The 22,057-nt window shown below is 36.4% G+C and overlaps 2 protein-coding genes across 9 annotated transcripts in view; one reads left to right on the top strand and one right to left on the bottom strand.

Moving 5' to 3' along the window:
* Positions 1-4,154, top strand: part of LOC140725535 (mitofusin-1-like) — a 107,944-nt gene extending 103,790 nt beyond the window's left edge. For all 4 annotated transcript variants that reach the window (XM_073041122.1, XM_073041121.1, XM_073041120.1 and 1 more), the window contains one exon: positions 2,418-4,154. In XM_073041122.1, the coding sequence (XP_072897223.1) occupies positions 2,418-2,487 (70 nt within the window). In that variant the 3' untranslated portion in view covers positions 2,488-4,154. The remainder of the gene's footprint in view (positions 1-2,417) is intronic.
* Positions 4,155-5,149: 995 nt separating this feature from the next.
* LOC140725536 (guanine nucleotide-binding protein subunit beta-4) overlaps positions 5,150-22,057 on the bottom strand; it is a 51,059-nt gene continuing 34,151 nt past the window's right edge. For all 5 annotated transcript variants that reach the window (XM_073041125.1, XM_073041126.1, XM_073041127.1 and 2 more), the window contains exons 2-10: positions 18,085-18,190; positions 14,188-14,226; positions 13,986-14,092; positions 12,107-12,170; positions 11,859-12,021; positions 10,924-10,990; positions 10,196-10,397; positions 9,678-9,894; positions 5,150-8,122 (exon numbers count right to left, since the gene is read on the bottom strand). In XM_073041125.1, the coding sequence (XP_072897226.1) occupies positions 8,016-8,122; positions 9,678-9,894; positions 10,196-10,397; positions 10,924-10,990; positions 11,859-12,021; positions 12,107-12,170; positions 13,986-14,092; positions 14,188-14,226; positions 18,085-18,141 (1,023 nt within the window). In that variant the 5' untranslated portion in view covers positions 18,142-18,190 and the 3' untranslated portion in view covers positions 5,150-8,015. The remainder of the gene's footprint in view (positions 8,123-9,677; positions 9,895-10,195; positions 10,398-10,923; positions 10,991-11,858; positions 12,022-12,106; positions 12,171-13,985; positions 14,093-14,187; positions 14,227-18,084; positions 18,191-22,057) is intronic.

Here is a 22,057-nt window from a genome sequence, read left to right on the forward strand (position 1 = left end):
GCTGCACGGTCAATTAAAAGGTTCCTCTTGAAACTTGTTTGTTTTATCTCTTGTTTTGACTACAAGTATGTTGTTAATGATTCTTGATACTAGAAAGAAGGCAACTGAGATTTGCACAGATTTTGTCAGGATTGGAAAATTTTATCTATGTGGAAAGATTAAACAAGCCAGAGTTATTTTCTTTGGAATCAACGAGGCTAAGAGAAGACTTGAGGTATCTAAAATTGTGAGGGACTTGACTACAAGTAGGAAGAATATTTTCTTTTATAGGTGCTTAGAAACAAAGGACACAGATTGGTGAAGAGATTAGAAAGGAAATTATTTTTTCACCTCAAGTGGTGGGGGCAGAAATTTAATTGTTAAACAAAACTTGAATGTGTACTTGAAAAGCCATGACCTGAAGTGTTTTATTACGACTGGAACTCTTCTTCAACAGGCACACACAGTGGGTGAAATGACATTGTAAATTATCATGTGGGTTTTCCTCATTTGCTAAATGTATTCCAATGATTCTTTGGTTGGGGGGGGAGGGGGCACTTGTAAAGTTGATATGTATTCGGTTTGGTAGCAACAAGGAGGGCCTGCTCAGACATTTTGCCTAATACTAGTACACATTAAGCAGATTTCTAAATCAAATATCAAATTATCAGGCAGGGAGGTCATGTGAGTGATATACCGTAGATTCCGGACTACAGAGCGCACCTGATTAAAAGCCGCTGGCTCTAATTTTAGAAATAAAATCAATTTTTTAATTGTAAAGGCCGCATCGGATTTTAGGCCGCACCGGATTTTCGGCCGCAGGTGTCCCACGTTGTAATATGAGATATTTACACAGAAAGATATTACACGTGAGGATTTTTTTAACTTTTAATTAAATCCATATGGTAACAAAAACAAATACATATTGCAAATGCTTTTTTTCGAACCGTGCCCGTACGCGGCTACTTTTAAATATACGTTGCGTATACTTCTTTACTGAACAACATTCCAATATCTCCTAACGACTGGTAAAAAAATATATATATTGCAGCCTACCAGGAAAAGTTATTGATCACCTTTAACTTAAAAGCAGCGTTCGCTCAGATCCAAAGCCGCTCGCGTAATGCGCTCCCCCCCTCCTTTCCGTTTATCGCAAACCGGCATTTTCCCACAAGACACCGCGAAACCGGGTGTGACGTCATAGCATCCCGCGATGTAGTACAGAAAACAAATATACCGTAGTTAAAACTCTTCTAACTTTAACTAGAAAATGAATTACTAAGCGAAAATATTATAAACTAAGTAGGCAGCACAATGCTTCGAGTGTTTTCCATGTTGATGAGGGTGAGTACAAATGACTGATTTACAATAATTTAATTGTGAAAGTGCGCTTGATTTATCGTACAATTTCATTGGACCTCTGTGAACTACTCATCAATTTTATTGGTCTACTGTTATGAGGCAAAATGTTTACGAGGCGGCATGAAAAAAAACCATGCATTAGCCGCTTCGGATTATAGGCCGCAAAGTTCAAAGCTGTTCAAAATGTGGGAAAAAAGTAGCGGCTTAAAATCCGGAATCTACGGTAATTGTCAACTATAAAGTATTGTTATCCCCTACTGTCATATGGTAGGGAGTCTACAGTTTCACCTGTAAAATAAACAAATCTCTCTTCAAACTGGTGTATTTAAATTTCTTGCATGAGGAAAAAGTAGTATTGTTGGGCTCTGGCTTCAACTCAAATTTATTAAATTGCAAATCTTTGGTTTTAATTGCACCATCCTGGATTTGGATTTCTGACTCTTAATCAGAAGCAGATTACTCCATTGTTAGTATGCAGAATCATTAACTGAATGGAGATAAATATACAGTGTTTCTTTTCAAATAATGAATCCTTCAGAACACAGTTTCATTAGATATAGGGAGTAGGGTGCAAGATGTCAGAGCATAATGATATAGCTATGTGGGACAGGTCCTTGAGAGCACACACCATGCCAAATTGCCTAATTGTAAAATTGAGAGAGTTATATTTCTGAGTAATTACTATGTGCATTAAGTGGTTGGTTAAATAATTATCAAACTTCTCATTTATTTCATTTCTTTGAAAACATTTGCCCAACTTCATTTGTCATAACTGTGTACCAAGGTACTACATTTGGGTTAATAAAAACATATTTAAAATATGATTTGTATCGCTTCAGTATTGTGTAATATGAAAATCAATTTGCCTGTTTAAATTTTTCTTATTAGCTATACATCAAGCTATATTTGGTAAATTTGACAGGAGTGTTGGCTGTTCTACTCTTCTGAGAGTATCATTGAACAAAAATTTATGTACCTCGTTAATTTAGCAATGTACTAGAGAAATCAAGTTTTTTTTAAAAGCCGCTGCCAGTTGCTTTTTTGAACTTAAGTGTATTTTCAAAATTTTCTTACAGAAACAAGGCAACATGGCTGGAAAATGAATTGGACATATTTACAAAGCAGTACTTGCAGCCAAGCCACTGAAAACTTGCTGATTTTCTTTTGTATGTTTATTCACTAACCTCAAGGATGGCAGATGTCAATGTTGCCATAGTACTATGTGAAAAATACACACTTCCAGTCCCTTTATGTACAGCAAGGATCCTGGTTAAGTCTTTACATTCTGCGTAGTTAAAGATACATACTTAAACCAAGTAAGATACTTTCAAAGTTAGTTATTACTAAATAGGGTTGTACAATGCATGTATTTTTGAGATTCAGATTGATTAAGCAACCATTTCATTGGTCAGAAAATTGGATCTTAAACCAAATACAAGGGTATTAAAAATTTAATGTATTAAATATTAACATTTTCATTTTGAGCTGTGTACATTTATGTACTTGATCAAAACAAACATACTTTCATTTTCTAATCAATGGAAAACAAATTTCCTAACTTAATTCCCATTGGTCTATTTTCAAGGCTATTATACAAATATTATAGTTGAAAAGAGACCAATGGGAATTAAGTAAAGGAATGTTTTCCGTGGATTAGATTGGAAAATGAAAGTATGTTTGTTTAGATGGAACTTCCATTAAATTGTCCCAGTGAGAAACGTTGACATCTATAAACTAACGTAACCTATAGCAAACCAAGTTTGTAAATGGAGCATCAGCCAATCACCCATCTAGTCACTAACTTCATGTTACCTTAGCATTCAGTTGAAGCAGTAATGAATAGGATAGATGCAGTTTAAATAGACAGCACAGGAGACTTTAGCCATAATATTATTCAGGTGATCAAGTACTGTTAATGTTACAGTTGGCTAAATTTTGTACAAACTGCATTGAAGAAAATATCAATGCAAACAATAGTGCAGGGTCTATAGAAAATACTTTTTACGGTAGTTGTAGCCCAAGTATTCAGTATTAAATTATGACCAGATTCCCCAGTTTCTACTACTGAAACTGCAGGAGCTTATTACCTTACCTAATATTCAGTTTTATCAACAATCTATGGCCATTTTGCCAACTGAATTCTTAATGGTCTTTTTAGTGCATAATCCCAATCACAAGCAAAAATATTGCTTTGGAATTGACAGCTCAGGTTTCATTAAGTAAAATGATTGTAGAGTTATGTTCTCCAGCCATTAAATTGGAGTTGGCCAAACACCAACCCTGTTTTTAATACAGACAAGTTATGAAAACCCAAAACTTCACAATGTTGCTAAAACTTCATATGTAATCAAAGCTCTGTAACAGTATTTCGCATGGGAATTCTGATATTTCTTTACAAGCAAAATAGTAAGTTTTTTATTTCGTATTTTTGCCAGTTTCCTCACACACTTTACCTGGTCTTTAGTTTTTTAAAAAAGAAATTTTTCCAGGATAAAATACTATGCTATCTTACTTGTGAAAAATCTTATTCCAATGAAAAGGGCTAATCCTTTGAATTACTTGATTCAACAGTTCAAATATTTGGATGAAAACTGGAATATTTTGTAACTAGTTAATCATTTTTTATGATTGGATAATTCATAGTAACCATATTAAAAGTGCTTTGAGAGCAAGTTTTGTACATAACTGATTCTTACTGTTAATGACTTGTATATATTTCCTTCTGCTAGATGTGGACAAGCCACATTTGCATCTTTTGAGCATGTATTCTTGGAGCAGTTGTACCATTTCTATTAAATTATTTGACCAATGTTGCTTTAGTATCAGTTTTATTATCAAGGATATGCTGTAATAAAATGCTTATTTGTACTCTAAATGAATGAAATACAAACTAGTTTTACAGCACACTTCCAACCCCATTGTGGTTAGTAGGTCAAACTATTAGCAATAGTGATGGAGGTCATTGAATTCTTAGGGGAAAAAATTAAAAGCTAGCAAGATCGAGCAGGAATGTGGAGTTGAAGTTATCTGAATCAGTGGCTAAAGAGGCTTGAGAGGCCCAGTGGCTTGCATCCAACACATAGGTTCAATGAAACTAATTAGAAGAAAAAATATTTAGTATTCTAACCTCCAACTAAAGAAAGCTGGTGTGAAAGAAAATTGCAGAAGTAAACTTAATACTAAAGGATAACTAAGCTTTCTAGTGGGCAGTAAAGTTAAAACAAAAATTCTGAAATATACAAAAAAAGTCTAAATAGTCATTTACTTTTCGAACAACATTCATATTTTCATATCTTTAGGCTTTGAGCACATGATCTACAATAATCTGGAATCCTTTATCAGTGCAAGTTCTAACTAAATAAACCAAATTGCTCTTTTTTTCCCCCACACTGTTCAGACAGCTGGAACACTATAACACCAAGGTATCACCACATGGTTTAATGTCTCAAAATAGCAAATAGTCACATGCAATGAGCCTTATGAAAATCATGCTTTAAAAGTTACTTTTTTCAACCATGGCTCTTTGGAGGAGGCTGTTCAAAGTGGTTTAAATCATAATGCAGGATTGTTTGCTATTTTCAACCACCTAGTATGGCATTCTTGCCTACAGACCTGTTCAATCTTTTCTCCCTCACAACTTACTTCCAGGCATTTGTAGTCTTGCAATTTTACTTAAAGTACAAGAGAGAGTTGTTAAAAGGTATCATTTGTGGGTGGTGATATTTAGAAACCTCAAATTTATAACTGAGGTAAAATACTTAATTTTCCAGGTGTCTTAAAGCTTGGAATATGAAAAGCTTACACAACCTTGGTTAAAAGCATTTTTATTGGTTACAATGAATTTATCACATTAGTTTCACAGAACCACTGTACATATACAAAAAGGAATTATTGATGTAGAATCACTATAAATAAAGATACACCTAGTGAAGATCAGTTATTGTTTTATAACAGTACATTAGAAGAAAACAGCACAAACTGCTGGTTTTATTGGCTGCAGAATTGAATACAAAAGACAATACAGTATTACAAAATTGGTGTTAATACCGTAACCAGTTCAAGTAACATTATGTAAAGCTCTATTTGCACAGGCTGAAAAATGGTTCCGCTTTAGACTATGATTCTAATACTGAATTACTGAATATGACAGCAAATTACACAAGTGTATTTATTCTCCATATTTTATAGTACAAATATCCCAACACAAAGGTGCAAGCCTTTTATTGGTTTGACTCTAACAAATCACATTTTATCTTCATTCTTCAGGCTCCTTTGTCAGAAGCAATGCGTTTGAGGGGATAATTTGAACTCTATGCATTGCATTTGAAGCACAAGTTCAAGCTTCCACTTCCAAGTGGGTATCTTAATGGGCAATGCATACTGAATCTTTTTCCAATATTTCAAATATTAGCTTAACAAGATCCAAATATAACAACATTCTGAACCAAGTCAGCCTCCATACTTGAAAACCTATTGATTTGAAATTCAAAGGGGATGAGAAAATCCTGTATATAGCAACAGCACACCACAGACAGGTTAAGCCAAGCAATCTTCAATTGTTTTTGATCTTGCAGTCTGCTAAATATCAAAAGGCCTAGGCTTGACTGATCAATCCATTAACATTGATTCTAAATGGACAGTTGGAATAAGAGTGAATGAATATAGTTTATTTCAAAGAATGGCTGATTAAAATCAATAAAACATTTTGAAAATCCAAGTAGCAAAAAGTAGCTCAAGTTCAACACTCAAGACTAATTATAGCACAACGTACAGTCCAGAAATTAAAACCACTCCATCTAAATTGCTTAGTGCCATCCTTTTAAGATCAGACTTCATGCTAGTACTTGTATACATGTGTATATTCACCTTTTTTACATCTTGATTTCAGGATTGTAATAATAATCAGTCTGGGCATGTTCAACTCAAAAATGAGAATGCTCTGGAGGCAATGAAAGTTTTTAAATCTCTAAAATCATACTGGCCTTACTTTAACAAATTGCAAAGTACTGATCAGTGCATGTTTTTGTTTTAAGGAAAACAAGTTACTTTTCCACCAAATCCACTGTCCTTAGGATGGGTGGGAGTGGGGGTGGAAAGTGAAGCTGACATAAACTCTACTTGTATTGATTATTAGTTAAAATTCTGACTGCCATTAAATTGAGTTCTACAAACCTTTTGCGGGCACAGTGTAAACACTGAATTTAAGGGCATACTACACCAAAGAGTAGTTGACACCAGTGGGGAGGTTAGTCATAACATTCTAAAGCTGCATTAAAATCAACATGGATTTGTGCAACCCAATATAACCCAAGAAAGACCAAAACCTAAACTAAATTACAATAATCACCATGTAAACTATACATTATATACTGTATAACAAGTCTCAGTTACTAATGCTAAACGATTTGGTTATTTTTCCATTTACAAATACTATTTTTTAAACTCACATTACAGTAATAAGTACTTTAGATAAAGGCCATTTAGGTTTACATACTGTAAATTGAATTTCAGATTAAAATAGTGCACATATTCACTGAATCAAAAAGATTTCTCCCACTTATCATGAGTGTTAATTTGAAGCAGAATGGTCCAGCAGCTAAATGCATTGTCTGACACCAAGTCAGATGAATTAGGAAGGCACCAGCTTCAGTCGCTCATTGTGTTTTAACTGACCTTTGAATGGCAAGCATATGGGCATACACAAGAGAATGTAATAAATCCTGCCCTAGTCAAGGAGTTGGGGTATCAGAAAGTGCACAAAATGATAGTAGTTGAGGTTATTTGACTAAATTGTGATATAAACAGTTTATGGCCAATCTTTGCACAGGTAGGTGCAGATAAAAAGCCTTGAGTGATATACTGGTGGTGGTCCATGAAATGACATCCCTGTCAACGGAAATGAAGGGAAGAGTGAATGGCAGGGTTCACAGATAGGACAGGCACTGGTACAAAGACATAAGAATGCATTACATGTTCTGAGCGCAAATCATTTGGAGGATGTTAGAATGATGAAGGGTTGATGAGTGTGCATTTTCTTTTAAATTTGCAACAGCATTTAGTTTGACATGATAGATCCTGCTTCTGTACAGTAGCCATGTTAAGCAGTGCTTATTGCAAACATAAATTATCAATGGAATGTTCTGTATAATTAAAAAGTGCTGCAAAAAAAATCAATCACATGTGTGTACATGACCAAAGTTAAATCTTTCACAATAAGTTAATTCACAGGAGAAAAATCTCAACAGCAATCAATTTATCACTGAGTTCAATGTGATTTGATAAATACAGGCTAGAAATTTAGCTTTAAAAATGTGATTTTTCTTTACACAGACAAATGTTACACATGATTAGCTGCTGTAACGTGTACATTCTGTACAAAACAATACAGATTAGCAGCTGAGCAAAAAAAAATGCTCCAAACAATGCAGTCATTAAAACTAAACAATGGTTAGTTTGAAATATTTCCCTAGTCACCATGATAATGTGCCAGCCTCAGAGTTAACAGCTGTCAGGTTTTTTTCCTCTTCATTAGATATGCCTACTTCACATAAGCCTTGTGTTATACAATTGTATTCAGTGATAGAAAAACGTCACTTGCAAATACTTGATAAAAAGAATATTATTTTAAAGCTGTTGGTTGCAGCATAGGTAGTCCAAATGATCAGATGACTACCTCAATTCCAGATTTTCAGAAAACTGTCCCATGATCCTGTTGCTACAGCCATTCCATCATCAGTGATGCCTAAACAGCTGACGCGATTGTCATGTCCAGCAAGTACTCCTGGAACACAAAACCAACATTATTATTTAAATTAGATAGCTAAAGCAATTTGAACAGGAATATTTGGTAATTATAGCTTTACATTGTTAGAAGATAGAGTTAACCAGAGGAATATTTAAAACAGGATCTGTAAAAGAATAGGGACCTGGATTTACAAAATAAATCTAGCTGAAGGGAAGTTGAAAGTGTTGGCACTGGAAGATAGACGAGATAGAAAATAAGCAAGGCCATGAAACAAGATGGAAAACAAGGTAGAAAATTTTAAACATCAAGCTGGACAGAAGCCAAAAAATGAAAATCAAAACTACTACAAAGATGCAAAACAGAAACTTGGCAAGTCAGCCATCCTTTATGAAAAGAGGGTAAAAAATTACAATTTCAGTTCAAAACCCCTTTGTCAAAACTGGAGCTGAGAAAGTAAGTTTTAAAAGTCACAGAGAATATGTGGGTAACAAATGGTAAGACAAAGAATATCCACGATAGAGTGAGGCCCAGGCTACCAAGGGAGAAGTTGCATTTTCTGTTACCCCCCTTTCCAAAGCCAATGTAAGTCAGTCACTATAGTGGTGATAGACGATTAAATACATCTACAAACAAGGCAACTTTGTGTTCAAGTAACCAGATACTTGCAATCAAACTATAATTGAATAAAGGAAAACTCTCACTTAAAATAAAAAAGGTATCAAATTTACACTTCTGTAAAGCACTTAAGGTATTAGTCAACAAATCCCACACAATACAGAAAATTAAAAACACAGTTGTTTCCTCTATAGATTTGCATTACACCTAATTAAATGTCCTGTGATGGAAGATCTCAGCAGCATCAGCCATCAGGACTACACACAACTTAACACACTTTGCTGAGTATTCAAAAAATGACATGACACCGTGAAAGCAAACCATTAGATTAATGGGAAAAATGCTGATAGGAATAACACAAGCAACTGTGGTGTGTTGCACCTAAGCAATTCCCCAATGTGGCTTTAGTGACAGTCCAACATAAACCAAACCCAGTCATTCATTTCGTCTGCATAGGTTTAATGGCCATTCTCACTAAAATTATTCATTGAAGTGCCATTCATGCAACTGTAGAAATGCATGATGTAAGTTCAAGTTGGCTAGAATATGCAAAGTCAGTGTTCAGTCTTAACATGGTATTTGCTTCTTTTCTTTTTAACTGGTGTTGCCCAAACTGAATAGTTACAGCATGGTATTGGAAAAAGACAAACTCCTGATCGTGAGAGATACATGGACTGGTTAAAAAAATGATCCATTTAATAACAAGACTAGTTCAGCTAAAGTAACCCAATGGACCATTAAGGCAAACTTTGAACAAGATGGAAAAGCTGCTCTGGAAAACATAATAGTCAAACATCTTCTAAACCACCTATCCTTTAGCCACACTAAAAGTTATAATATTTATAGTAGATTCTTCAACAGAAATATCTAAACTGGCTTTTGTATCAATCTCATTTATGCTTAAAATCTTGTTTGTGCCTTAGCTTATGTCCAAAATTCTTTTAAAGAAATTGGTCGAGCAAAGTTTTTCCCTGACCTGCACGATCTCCTTTTAAAGAGTCCCAAACATTGCAATTAAAGTCATCATAGCCTGCAAGCAGGAGGCGTCCACTTTTGGAAAATGCAACTGATGTAATCCCACAGATAATATTATCATGCGAGTACATCATCAGTTCCTGATCTGCTCGGAGATCAAACAGTCTGCAGGTAGCATCATCTGACCCAGTGGCAAATGCATTTCCATTGGGGAAAAACTGAAAATGGAAAGAAGAATACCATTACTTATGTGAACAAATTATAATCACATTAAGGGATTTCAAAAGTTGGCATCAGATCACTAACAAAATTATGAAAATGTTAAGAGACTGAAGAATTCACTTTTGATTTAAAACTAGCCAAATTACAACACAAAGGAAACATACTTAAAATCAAGCTTCACAATTTAAAATGTTAAAAGAAGCCATTTTTCAGCAAATAATTGCCATAAATGTTGTCATGTCTCAGTGCCAATGGAAACCACTCTTCATTACCTTAATGAAATGATAGTATACTTACGCAAACTGCATTAATATCCGATACGTGCCCAATGAATGACTGTCGACACATTCCATCTCGAATATCCCAGAGTTTGGCAGAAGCATCACAAGCACCAGAAACAAAAATCTTCATATCAGGACTTAATGTGAGACTCATGACATCCCCAGTATGTCCTGTAAATGTTGTGGTTTGATGGCCAGTTTCAATGTCCCATAAAGCACTATAAATACAAAGCAACATACTAAGACTTCAAACATGCATAAGTTACTGTACAGTATATTGACAATACCAATTTTTATACACTTACAGAACATGTTCCTGTTACTGTCTGACTAGTGGACAGGCAGAAGAAAGAATTTATCCATTCCCGCACTCGCCTTGAGCTTAGCTTGTTCAGATTCTGTTTTCACCATCCCATTTCAAAAGTATTTCTTCTTGCCTCAACCACTGTTTTCCTTCAAACCTACATTCATTACACATCTTGCTCAGAAAACCCACCCTTGATCTCATCATCTCCACAATCAACCCATTTCCACCCATACTTTGCCTCCGTACGTTCATTACCAAAACCATCCTATTACCAGATTCCTACCAATTTTCTAATTAATACCTCAAATTAAATACATCATTTGCACCCCCATATCATAATGTTCCTCTCCATCAGAAAAACCAAGATTGAAGTTATGAATACAGGCTCTTCCCAACAGTGGCTTCAATGTTGCAGAAGTCTGATTAACTGGACTTACCAACTTGTGTCTCCTGAACTTGTAACAATCTGGTTGTCATCCAGAAAGCGACAACATGATAAATAACCTGTTTTTTAAAAAAAAAACAGTGGATGTTCATCAATATTTGCATAATTTACAGTTGAATCAACATAAGGTTTTAAAATCAAATCCAGCATTTAACCTAAAAGAAACACACACGTAGAACTCTTTCCATAATAACATCCTTTGTATCTCACTGTTATTAGTACTAGCAACAGTCACCTCTATGGCATTCAATAGAACATAACATGTAAACTAAACTTAAAATATTAACCATTAGGTCAATCAACACCATTAATTTGTTTATTCAGAGTCAAATCTTTATTCCTCTTGTTTTACAAAAATTATCCATTCAGCATAATTGGATTATAATTTGGCATAAGAGGATTATTTTTCCTACTTTATTCCCTCTGCTGCTTCATGTGCTGCTGAAAACTGCTACTAATGATTAAGGGAACGGATAAAGCACAGCAGATCATGTATTTTCTTAATACTATTTCACCACATTGTGCAAAATTGCATGCAGCTTATTGAAATTCAAGTTGGTAATGTATCAGATGACCAACTTCTGGTCCCTTTTTAAAGTGATCATCAACTTGTGGCTTGGTTAATTTCAGAGGAGTATCAGCCACAGTCTTTTGTAAAACAGACATTCTTGTATGACAATCCCATATTGCTTAGCTGCTTATCTTCTGCCACAACCTGATCCTTACCCAAAGCTTATAGAAGAAACCACTGGATAAAAAGTAGAAGGAACATTGACCAACATTATTCAACTTTGCATAGGCAGAATTACACTTTAATGCATTATCACTCTTCTGCAATGTAAAAGTTGATTAATGTGGTTCATCTGCAGATCACTTTAAGTAGCAGAGCTATAGAAAATGCAGATTAACATCTGTAATCATTATTACCTGTGTGCCCCGGCAGTTCCCTGCTTACTCGAACGTTACCCTCTCTAGTCTTCAAGCTATAAATTGAACAGATGTTGTCCAGTCCACCACAGGCAACAAAATTCCCAGATGGAGCATAAGCACATGTCATAACCCAGGAAGATCGCAAGGGGATAGCATGCATCTATAGAAAAGACAGTAAAGTAAAAGTGAGGTCACCTTAATCATAATCTAAAATGTGCAACACTGAAACTTTCTTTTATTCTTACTTTATTAGTTGTATAGCTGTCCCAGATGATTAGTTTTCCATCCTGAGAGGCACTGACTAAAAGTCTGTAAACATAAAAATATATTTAAAGCCATGGATAAGAATGGGGAACAGGATTCACTTAGATCAGAGTATGGTGGTGTGGCTCTATGTGAATGAATGAAACTGGATTTTTTTTTCTTGCTTGATCAGAATGAACTTTGACAGCCCTCCAAATTGAAGGTTTACAGAATATAAATTGACAAAGCACTTCATTTGGCAGAGGGTTGGAAATTAAAAGATGTAAAACTTATCAATAGGATGGTGTTACTTGAAAATTTACTTTAAAATAAACGGTAGTGTTAGGAAGATTAAAGTACCAGACACAGTTAAGGATGGAAACAGAATCCTCAGGAAAAAAAAATTGGAATAAATGTCAAAGTAATAACTAAGATGTGAAAAGTCAGGGAAATGGTGATAACTGAGATCTGGCGCAATGGGCAGAATAGTCTTCTATGATAATTAAAATCCATCGAATAACTGTCCACTAAATTCTTATCTTTCTATTCTTCCACCAATTTAAACATTTACTTTTTCCATAAAAACCAATGCAGCTGATATACCATACAGCTGGAAATGAGATTACTTCCATCAATTAAAATCAAATCAGAATGAAGATGTGACTCAAAACTATAAATTAAAATCCATTACAATATTTCAGAGTATGCACTTATAAAGAAGGGTTGGTTTCAGCCACGTACAGAACATGTTATTTATCCATGACCAATATTAAGCCCATGATGCAACCACAGTTTATATTGTAGCTAACATTGAAATTACTTTGGCATTGAAATTTCAAGTTCCTGGGTGCCAATATATCTGTGGATCTAACCTGGACACAACATATTGATGCAGCTATAAAAAAAAGCAAGAGAGTGGCTATATTTCATTAGGAGTTTGTGGAGATTTGGTTTGTCAACTAAAACACTTGAAAACTTCTATAAATTTACTGTGGAGAACATTCTGACAGGCTGCATCACAATCTGGTATGGGGGTCTACTGCACAGGATCAAGTTGCAGAAACTTGTAAAATTAGTCATCTCCATCCATCATGAGCACTAGCCTCCAGAATATCCAAGACACTTTCGAGGAGTGGTGGCTTAGGAAGTCTGTGTCCATCATTCAGGATCCCCACCGCCAAGGACATGCCCTCTTCTCATTGCTACCATCAGGAAGGCAATACAGAAACCTGAAGGCACACACTCAGTGATTCAGGAACAGCTTCTTCACCTCTGCCATCCGATTTAGAAATCGGATGGCAGAGGTGATTATATATATACACATACATACACACATACACACACAATCCAGTTTTCTTCTCGATATTTATCTATCAAGTATTGCATTTTACTGCTGCCGTAAAGTTAACAAATTTCATGACATATGCCGGTGATATTAAATCTGATATTGTAAAAGGGTCCACTACTGCAAACATTTTCATCACTGACCTCTGTAACGCAATTTCACACACTGGACAATTTTAATAAATGGGCTTTAGCAAGGAATTCCTTGAAAGTTATAACTGAGACATTATTGGACTAGCCTGGGCAAGTGTACATTTATAAAGCAAAAAAAAGAAAAGGCTCCAGATAATGGCCACCGGAAATAAATAAAAGAAATGCCAATCAAGCTGAATAATAACCATTTGAATGCAGATGATATATTGCTGACCTTACACAATTAACAGAGTAATTGTTTCAATATAAAATTCTTAAAATGCATGTGAGATACATTTAATAGTGACTGTGCTAACTGATCATACAAGTCAAGAGCTTTAACATTTATCTACTAACCTGGAGTAACATTTATCTACTAACCTGGAGTAACATTTATCTACTAACCTGGAGTCTGATCCCCAGTGCATGGCATATATTTTAGCCAAGTGTCCCCTCAGTGTACGCCTTGTGCGCATTTGGATTCGACCCACTGAATCTAGACCAGCTGTGATCTGGAAAAAACATCTAGTTAGTTATGTTTCAATGAAAATGACAAAGTAGAAAGGTAAAGCGAACTCTTTGTCCATATTCCATCAAAGGTGTTTACCTGGGCAAGGGTAGAATCACCACAAGCTTTCCTTGCATCCTGTAAAGACAAATATTATTTTATTTGCTACATTGCCAGTAACAAGCAATACTACTACTTAAGATCCTTTTTACTACACTGCCATTATATTTATCTTATCAATAGACAGACCCATTGGCATTTTCTTTATCTGCCATTTCACAAGTTCAAGGGTATCCTCTAGTGCCTCTCCCTCCATCACTAGCATTCTCATCTCCCATCGCTATGCTCAGAATGAATGTCATGACACACTATGACAGATTTTTCTTTTGCAGGGTTCACTGTCACAAATCTTTAACACTTTAAGCTTGAAAAAAGCAACCCAAATCACTGCTGGGGTGACTGTCCCAGTTTCCTTTGCAACACAAGAATGATAAGAGCTAATCTGGCATCAAGAAGAAGGCACCCACCAAAATAGCCACCTGACTATTGTTATTCTTCAATGAGCACCTCAGATGAAGGGATGAGAAAGGAGAATTATAAAACATCAACTTGACATGAGGTAGTCTGGACCAAAAATACAAAAATGCTAAGAAAGTTGACACGACTAGGGAAGCAACGGCACCTGCAAAGGCAACAGGAGATAAATCAAACAGTAGGCCTTTAGGGTCTTCATGTCCTTCAGCATTTCTAGAACATACTGAGGAGCCAATTCACGTTCGTTTTGGTAATTTACTGTGGTTTAACACAATTATCTAGAACACAGAACAGTTCAGCACAGGAACAGGCCCTTCAGCCCACAATGTTTTCCAAGCTAATAAAATCAGTGATCAAATGCCCAACTAAACTAATCCTTTCAGCCTACACAATGTAGACACCCTTCTATTTCCTATGCCTATCGAAGAGCTTCTTGAATACCTCTTAACACATTTGAGTCTACCACCACCACCACAGGTAGAGCATTCCAGACACCCGCCATTTCTCTTTTTAAAAAAAACTGGGCCTGCCCATGTCCTTTAAACTTGCCTCTCACCTTAAATGCATGCCCTATATAATTTTAATTAAAAATTCAAATTATTTCAGTCTCTCTAAACCAGTGGTTCCCAACCTTTTTTTGGCCATGCCCCACCTAATCACCTCTAAAATCCTGATGCCCCCTGTGGTGATATATAATTCTTATTATTCAAAAAGTGAACTCCTATTCACCTGGAGGAAGCCTAAAAGACCATTAACTTGGTTTAAACAAGCTTCCAAAGAACATGGCATTCATGAAAGAGAAAAATAAAAGAACCAAAGGACTGTTAAAGTTCTGAGGAAGAAATTACTAAGAAATTGTAAAAAAAGAACATTTAAGTGATATTAAAATAATAATAATAAATAAATAAAACAATGCTGATTCGTTTCTACAGCATACAAAGACAGATACACCGTTTAAAAGAGATGACGCAATGTACACACCTTCACACCGCCAAGAACCGAAAGCTACTGCAAAAAGCAGCATTGGCGCGACCTCGTACGAGTTTCTTACGCGTTTGGACTTGTTCATTCGTTCCTTCCTACATCAGTCAATTCATTAATTTAATTATGAAAGCCATTTGATGGTTGTAATGATGGTGATACACTATATATATACAGTACATATGCAATTACACGTGTACATACACACAAGTATTTTTATGTATGCATACTGTATATACACATATGTATTAACTCGCACACACACTCATACTCACACAGACTTACTAGAAAAGATTCACTGTTAATAACTCATTCTCGAATTGCCCCCCCTTAAAAATCAAATTACCCCCCTGTGGGGCGTACGCCCCACGTTGGGAACCACTGCTCTAAACAGTTTTCATGTCTCTGAAGATCAGGCGCACAGACAGTGAAAGCAGGTTTATGGGGGGGGGGGGGGTACATTGAGTAGTGGTGGGCACATGGCCCCAGGTTTGGCCCCTTTGGCTCGGTCACCATCCATGACACATTCTGCATTTTGGAACATGCCATGAAATTGATGTTTTCAGCACAACCTACACTTTAATACTATGGTCCAACTGAGTGACATATTAAGTAAAGCATAATATATACAGGCTGTGAGCATGGTTAAAAACTATGCTAAACACCTCAACTACCGTACTTCATTTAAACCCAGGGTGCACACCATTATGTCCTAATATTGCACAATTCATTAAATGCTTTCCCCTACCCCACCAACACTAAATTTTCTGATCCTATTATGTTCAACAAGTTATGGATCTTGTCTAAAGTTAACTGTCAATAGCTCTGGAAAAAAAACATACAGAGTTAAGCCCAGCATTGCATTTTCACAGTTTAACGTTCCCTTCATTCATTTTTGAAAGAGCTCATGTTATCCTTGGCTAATACCTTTCCTTCAACACTGAAGTAATGTTTTCTTTGCAATCTTTGTAAAAAAAAAATGGTTCTGTTATTGGAACCCCGACCATTTCTTGATTTTCTTAACTAATATGTGTTTTAAAAAAATCTCACTTTCCTGTATCTATTGTATCCTTGGTTCTTTTAATACACTCCTTCCTTTTATTAGTTAATCTCACACATTCAGTTGAGCACAACAAATATTTGGTAAGGTGAAGCATGTTTATCTTTGGGTTGTTTAAATTGCCACCAAATTAAGTTTTACCCAACAGTTCTGCCCAGTCTCCATCATCAGTCTGTCACTTTGCATTATATTTAGCACAAGGCAAATTGAAAACCTTAGCAACTGTTAACATTTACCACAAATGATCATTGGATTTGATAGTACATTGCAATTTACTAGACTTATTTTAAATGCAGTTCACTATATGCCTATGAATGGCCAGCAATCCTTTGAAGCATGCCATTTCAGAAAACCACCACCATCTGCAAAAAGGATCAAAATAAAGCTTAAAAAGAATCTCAGGCATTCATTGATTATGACCTGAGATTTCTAAATACATAATAAAAAGCATCAGTTTTTGATGACTATTTTGAGAGAGCTATTCCGAGGCAAAGAACAAGGCGTGAGAGTTCATGACCAAATAGGAAGACAATGAAGTCATGGCACACTATCTGGAAAAGTCACAAGATGTCCAGTGAAGTAGAACTAGTTGCTGTCAGCTTTCACATGGAAGCTGAGATTGTTGCTTACAGATGATGTCACCAAGTGAGAGCAAGTATAGGATTCAGGTGAATGGGAAGACAGATCTGTGGGGTTCCAGATATAACAATGTTTGGACAGTAAAACCATTAAAAAATAGAAATGGTTAACTAACTAAATATTGGATGAGTGATTATGCAACCATATAAACAAATTTCAAAATGTAAATTGAAATTCTGAAAAAAAAAATTGTGCCAATTCAGACTGGTGATTGAGACAATACAGACTAGAGTCAATACCCATACAATAGGTCGATGGCACTAGGTCATACTTCACTACTTTGGGTGAGTAATTTACAAAATGTGACAATTTATTTTATCACAGGTCTCTACAAGGATCTACAGAAATTTAATGTTCAGCTGAATAATCACTGCAAATAAATGATAGGTGCTAACAGGTCCAAACCTCCCTCCATCAACCCATAAACCCTTCAATTATCAACATCCCAAGGAACGCCTCTATGGTGGAAAAAAGAGCATGATGCACTAACTTGATTACAAGACTATCTGCAAATATTTAATAATTCTAATCAAAATATTTGTTCACACTAATAATTTTCAGCAAATGGTAATACTTCCACTCTTCAGCATATGATCAGCAATCTTTAAAGTCTAAACAGACATGTTCCACTAGTATTCAATTGTGAGGACTTCCATGCATGAACGATTCCAACATACGTGCTCACGGCTGAGCAGTCACCAGGGTCAATTAACATTTAGTTGTTGCTAGTGAATTTTCAAAATCAGCAAAACTAAAAGCACATGGTTAATGGAAAACCTAACCTTAATTTGATTCCTCAGTTGTTCTGCTTCTTGTCGTAACTGTTCCAGTTCACTCATTTTCTTTGCCTGGTATCAAAATGTCCACGCACAGTAACACAAAGCCGATCTATAATGAAAAACAACTGGTCAGTGTGGTTCAGACAATGAATTATGCTTTGGATATTATTGGGAGAAGGGCAATTTCGCTGATGCTTTCAAAATTAATAGGTCAATACACAGAATATTTACTCTTGCTCCAAAATAACCTCCCATTGTAGCTTTATCTTTCAATCAGAAATGAAGCTACTAAACTCACACATTATAGATACCAATATATCTAACCCATTGTCCTTAAAAAGGCTTTTTTTTGTTTAGAAAGTAGATCCAACAAATAAAGAGGAAAATATGTGTAGAAATCAATTTTTTGAAGGTAAGGCATAATAAGAGCAGTATGCCACCTGGCTCTGTACATGCTCTATCTTTCAACAAGATCATTCACCCTCCAACAAGACCACGGCTGACTTTCTATCTCCTATTCGCTTTTCTGCCTACCTCTTGATCTGAACAGGGACTGGGTTTTAAAACTTCTTTTTAAAAAGGCATAAGATCTCACAGTCTTTGGTTACAAAAATGATGTGTGCACCTAGTCCCCAAATAAACTCCAGTTTCTTCTTATTGTTTGGAAATTTCAACACAGTTTAAAACAGTTTACCTTTCACTGCCCATATGCTTTAATATTCCCCTTAAGGGTCTCCTGTCAATCTCTCCAAAGAGTACAAAGTTATTTCTGTTGGAATATACAGGATAATGCTGGGACTCACTTTCACCACCACCTTCAAATCCCTGCTCCCAATACTGCCATCTTCTCTGCAAAACCACTGGAATAATGCATGGGGTGGAGGGGGGGGGGGGGGGGGGGAAGAATCTGGGACAAATGCATTTAAACTCAATTGTGTTTTAGCATACAGTGCCTAAAAATTATTCACCTCCTTGGAAGTCTTCATGTTTTATTGTTTTACAACATTGAATCACTGTGGATTTAATTTGGCTTTTTTGACACTGATCAACAGAAAAGACTCTCGTGTCAAAGTGAAAGCAAATTTCTACAGTGATCTAAATTAATTACAAATATAAAATAAAAAATAATTGATTGCATAAGTATTCACCTCCTTTAATATGACACACCCAATCATCACTGGTGCAGCCAACTGATTTTAGAAGTCACATAATTAGTTAAATGGAGATCACCTTTGTGCAGTTAAGATGTTTCAATTGATTGTAGTAAAAATACACCTGTATCTGGAAGGTCCAACTGCTGGTGAGTCAAATCCTGACAAAAACTACACCATGAAGACAAAAGAACACTTCAAGCAACTCCATGAAAAGGTTATTGAGGAGCACAAGTCAGGATATGAATACAAGAAAATTTCCAAGTCACTGAATATCCCTTCGAATACTGTACAGTTAATCAAGAAATGGAAAGAATATGGCACAGCTGTAAATAGACAGACATCTACAACACAATACAAGCCCTTCAGCCCACAATGTTGTGCAGACCATGTAACCTACTCTAGAAACTGCCTGGAATTTCCCTACCGCATAGCCCTCTATTTTTCTAGGCTCCATGTACCCATCTAAGAGTCTCTTAAAAGACCCTTTTTTATCTGCCTCTAACACCTTCGCTGGCAGTGCATTCCATGCACACCCATGACTCTCTGTGCGAAAAACTTAACTCTGACATCCTCTTGTACCTACTTCCAAGCATCTTAAAACTATGCTCCCTCGTGTTAGCCATTTGAACCCTGGGAAAAAGCCTCTGGCCATCCACACAATACATTAAGTTTGACAGACTAAAATTACACAAGCAAACATTTGCACCATGCCTTTTCCATTTCATGCAATAAATCTGGAAACAGTGTCCAGTATCAGACCACAAAGCACTCCAGCATGTGGTGAAAACTTCCCAACGGATTATTGGCACCCAATTGCCCACCATTGAGAACATCTACCATAAACACCGCCTGGGCAGGGCGAAAAGCATTATCATTGATGCATCTCACCCTAACCATGGACTTTTTACTCTCCTCCCATCCGGTAGGCACTACAGGAGACTCCGCTCCCGTACCAGCAGGCACAGGAAGGGCTTCTTCCGAGGCTGTGACCCTGCTGAACCTCACATTACAGCGCTAAGCAGTATTGCACCCATTTGTACTGTCTCAGTACTTTTATATCTGTGTGCTGTAGCACTTACTTCTTATTTGCAGTTATTTTGTAAATAACACTATTCTTTGCATTTCTGGTTAGATGCTAACTGCATTTCATTGGCTTTGTATCTGTACTCGGCACAATGACAAAGTTGAATCTAATCTAATATTAGGGACATTCTGATAATTGTTACTAAAATATTCTATCCATGGAGATTAAATCACATAACAAATGGGGATCAGGTTATAATTACAAGATTTTACAATGCAGATGAAACTTTCTAATTTACTTACAGCAGACATTATGAGTAACAAGTGCAATGCACTAACACATCAACTATCTGGTTAAAACTACGTTTATCTAGAATTCTGAGCTGCCTCACTTTCAGTGCTCATGAGTGGCATTCTCATCTTGCTGAACATTTCCTTCAGCAACTGATATTGATGTTACTCTGTCTACAATAATTCAAGAATCTTTTAATAATTGCTTCAAAGTATCCAAAATTAATTGTAGATGACTTCTTATGGTTCCAGTAATGCTGTTCCCACAGTCAAACAGTCTTATATTCCAAGTAGGCCCCATTTGACTAATTTGTGAAGATCAACCATTTGATCGTTAAGACCAAATCTACCTAAAGCAAGAAGTCCTCAAAAACTGAGTGACTGTACAAGAAGGGGACTAGTGAGGGAGGCCACCAAGAGATCGATGACAACTCTGAAGGAGTTACAAGCTTCAGTAGCAGAGATGGGAGAAACTGCGCATACAAATATTGACCAGGTGCTTCACCAGTCACATTTTTATGGGAGTGTGACAAAGAGAAAGTCACTGTTGAAAAGAACTCAATCTCAACCCAGATAAGTGTGAGCTGGTTCATTTTGGTAGGTCAAATATGATGGCAGAATATACCATTAATGGTAAGACTCTTGGCAGTGTGGAGGATCAGAGGGATCTTGGGGTCCGAGTCCATAGGACACTCAAAGCTGCTACGCAGGTTGACTCTGTGGTTCAGAAGGCATACGATGCATTGGCCTTCATCAACTGTGGGAGTGAGTTTGAGAGCCAAAGGGTAATGTTGCAGCTAAATAGGACCCTGGTCAGACCCTACTTGGGAGTATTGTGCTCAATTCTGGTCGCCTCACTACAGAAAGGGCATGAAAACCATAGAAAGGGTGCAGAGGAGATTTACAAGGATTTTTCCTGGATTGGGGAGCATGCCTTATGAGAATAGGTTGAGTGAACTCTGCCTTTTCTCCTTGGAGTGACAGAGGATGAGAGGTGACCTGATAAGAGGTGTACCAGATAATAAGAGGCATTGATCGTGTGGCTAGTCAGAGACTTTTTCCCAGGGCTGAAATGGCTAGCACGAGAGGGCATAGTTTTAAGATACCTGGAAGTAGGTACAGAGGAGATGTCAGGAGTAAGTTTGTTTGCTTGTTTGTTTGTTTGTTTGTTTTTTTTTTACACAGAGAGTATTGAATGCGTGGAATGGACTGCCGGTGGCAGTGGTGGAGGCGGAAATGATAGAGTCTTTTAAGAGACTCCTGGATAGGTACATGGAGCTTAGAAAAATAGAGGGCTATGGGTAAGCCTAGGTAGTTCTAAGGTAAGGCACGCTTGGCACAGCTTTGTGGGCTGAAGGGCTTGTACCGTGCTGTAGGTTTCCTATGTTTCTATCTCGACTAGAGTTTGCCAGAAGGCACATAGGAGACTCTGAAGTCGGCTAAAAGAAGCTTCTTTGCTCTGATGAAACCAAAATTGAGTTTTTTGGCCAAACACCACACATAATCAA

Source organism: Hemitrygon akajei, chromosome 3 (genome assembly GCF_048418815.1).
Source record: "Hemitrygon akajei chromosome 3, sHemAka1.3, whole genome shotgun sequence".
Taxonomy (NCBI): Eukaryota; Metazoa; Chordata; class Chondrichthyes; order Myliobatiformes; family Dasyatidae; genus Hemitrygon; species Hemitrygon akajei.